Source organism: Myotis davidii, unplaced genomic scaffold (genome assembly GCF_000327345.1).
Source record: "Myotis davidii unplaced genomic scaffold, ASM32734v1 scaffold1292, whole genome shotgun sequence".
Lineage (NCBI taxonomy): Eukaryota > Metazoa > Chordata > Mammalia > Chiroptera > Vespertilionidae > Myotis > Myotis davidii.
Window position 1 is genome coordinate 87,532 of NW_006283154.1, and position 2,368 is coordinate 89,899.

General features: G+C 49.8%; 1 protein-coding gene across 1 annotated transcript in view; it reads left to right on the plus strand.

The window, feature by feature from the left end:
- Positions 1 to 2,368, plus strand: part of LOC102761061 (UPF0505 protein C16orf62) — a 69,445-nt gene that overhangs the window by 52,396 nt on the left and 14,681 nt on the right. The window contains exon 8 of the mRNA XM_015563103.1: positions 129 to 213. Within this exon, the coding sequence (XP_015418589.1) occupies positions 129 to 213 (85 nt within the window). The remainder of the gene's footprint in view (positions 1 to 128; positions 214 to 2,368) is intronic.

The following is a 2,368-nucleotide window of genomic DNA, read 5'->3' on the forward strand; positions in this document are numbered from 1 at the left end:
CCCAGCGTCTGGTGAGGTCTGGGCACAGGTGAGCACCTGTGCTTGTTTGTAGAAATCGTTAACTTTCCAGGCCGAGTGTTCAACCCCATCAGACATGACAGTGAATTTTCTCTCTTCTCTTTTTCTAGTGCTCAAAGCTTCTCTCGGATATAAGTGTCATTCAGTTCTACCCAAGCAAGTTTGTCCTCATCACGGACATACTTGATACCTTTGGTGAGTACTAGTCATATTCATCTTAGATCTAGGAAATATGTTTTTTTTGGTTTGTTTTTGCCAAACGTTTGATAGTGGAGTTGCTTCAAATTAGGTTCTGCCACGGTTTAAGTAGAGGCAAATCACGAAGGAGACTGTAATGGGGCGACCCGCGGAGACAACCACCAGGGACTCCGATCAAGATTTAGGAGCCTTTATTAAGCTCGCCAGCGACTACAGTTACAACACCCTGCCGAAGCAAAGGCTGAACTGCAGTGCCAACTACAGGAGTTACAGCGTTTTTATTTGCAAAAACCACAAAGTTATTTACAAAGCCTTGTTTACACAATTTGTTCCCGACACAGTACAGCATCAGTACAGTGACCACCTTCCTATCTATGTGCCCTAGGAACAGAGAGCACAGTGTGCCCCGCCTGGCCGAAGCGCCAGCACATTCCTATCTATGTGTTCTAGGAACAGAGAGCACAGCGTGCCCCGCCTGGCCAAAGCGCCAGATACGCAGCCCAGCACAGGGACCTCCTCCCACCCTTGCTCATTAACCAGGTGCTATTTTTGAAAGACTCTTAGACTGTGTGTTTCCTAACCTTTTAAGAGGCACATACAGTGAGAGGAGCAGCCCATGGGCCATCTACCCCAGCTCCATCCACCACCATCTGAGGCATCTGGAGTGGCCCTCCATCAGAATTGCACTAGCATCTCTTCCAGCCCTTCCTTACCCTCAGGGTGCTTCTACCTGGGGAAGTGGCAGCACCACGTAGCTTGTTGCCTGAGCTGGAAACCTGAGCATCTTCTCCCCTGTGCCCCACGACCAGGTCTCAGGTCTAAGTTCTTCACTTCAGCTTCCTAGATCTCCCCAGTGTGTCCCAGAGAATCCTTAGTTCCGGCCATATCCTCCCCCAGAGATGCTGCAGCTCTTATGAGGTTTCCTGTGTCCTTGTGGTGTTCCTTGTCCCACAGGCCATCCCCTCAGGCAGAGTGGCCTGGACTAAGGATGACCCAAACCCCCTCGGAGAAACAGGGGCCTCTGTGCTGCAGGCAGTGGTTAGTGGCAGAGCATCATGCTGTTAGCAGTTTGCCTAAACCATGCAGTCGTTCAGTCTGTGCAAGATGAGGGGCAGTGCAGTGCCCACCAGAACTAGCAAGCAGAGTGGCCTGAGAGCTGAGCACAGGCAGTCAGAGAAGAGACACCACTTGGAAGGATTGGGGCTGTTTATAACCCATTGAGAGAATGTGGCAGAAAACAAATCTCAGCCAGATCCATGTAGCTCTGCACAGGAGACCAGGGAACTGAACGTATTAGCCTGGACAGGTGATCGAAAACCGGGCTCAGACTGGTCTTGGCAATAGGGTGTATTTATTGTCTAGTTCAGTGGTCGGCAAACTGAGGCTACTGACTTCTGCCCATGGGCTGCGAAGTTTCAATCGCACTGTACGTGCGTGCCCGCACGTGGTATTTTGTGGAAGAGCCACACTCAAGGGGCCAAAGAGCCGCATGTGGCTTGCGAGCCACAGTTTGCCAACCACTGGTCTAGTTTGAACAATCCAGAGGGAGTTTCTGGCTTCACGTACAGCTGGATTTAGACAGTCAAATATTTCTTCAGGACCATGCTTTTTCTAGTACTTTTCCTGGAGTCGACTTCATTCTCCAACTCTACCAGGTGGCCTCAGTGTCTGCTAACTGCTCGCAGTCCCAGGACAAAGAAGGAACTTTTTCTGAGCATTCCAACCAAAGTCCCAGAATTCTCTCATTGGCCTGGCTTGGGTCACATGGCAGTCCCTGAGCCATGCTTGGTATCTGGAGATTGACATGTGCAGATTCCAGGTTGGTGTCATCTTGTGTACTGTAGATCCTGGGTTCAATTCCCACTCAGGGCATATACCTAGATTCAGTCCCTAGGTGGGGTGCATACAGGAGGCAACCAATCAATGTTACTTTCACATTGATGTTTCTCTCTCTCTGCCTCTCCTTTTCCCCTCTCTCTAAAAATCAATGAACATATGCTCAGGTGAGAATAAAAAACCTTTAAAAGAAGTTATGCCCCAATGAAAGACAGACTTTGTCAGGTGCAGATGACCCAGAGAGCTGTCGTCAGGCTCCACTAGGCACTAAGGCTGCATCAGCAAATAAGGGACAAAAGTTCCTGCCTCCTGGGCT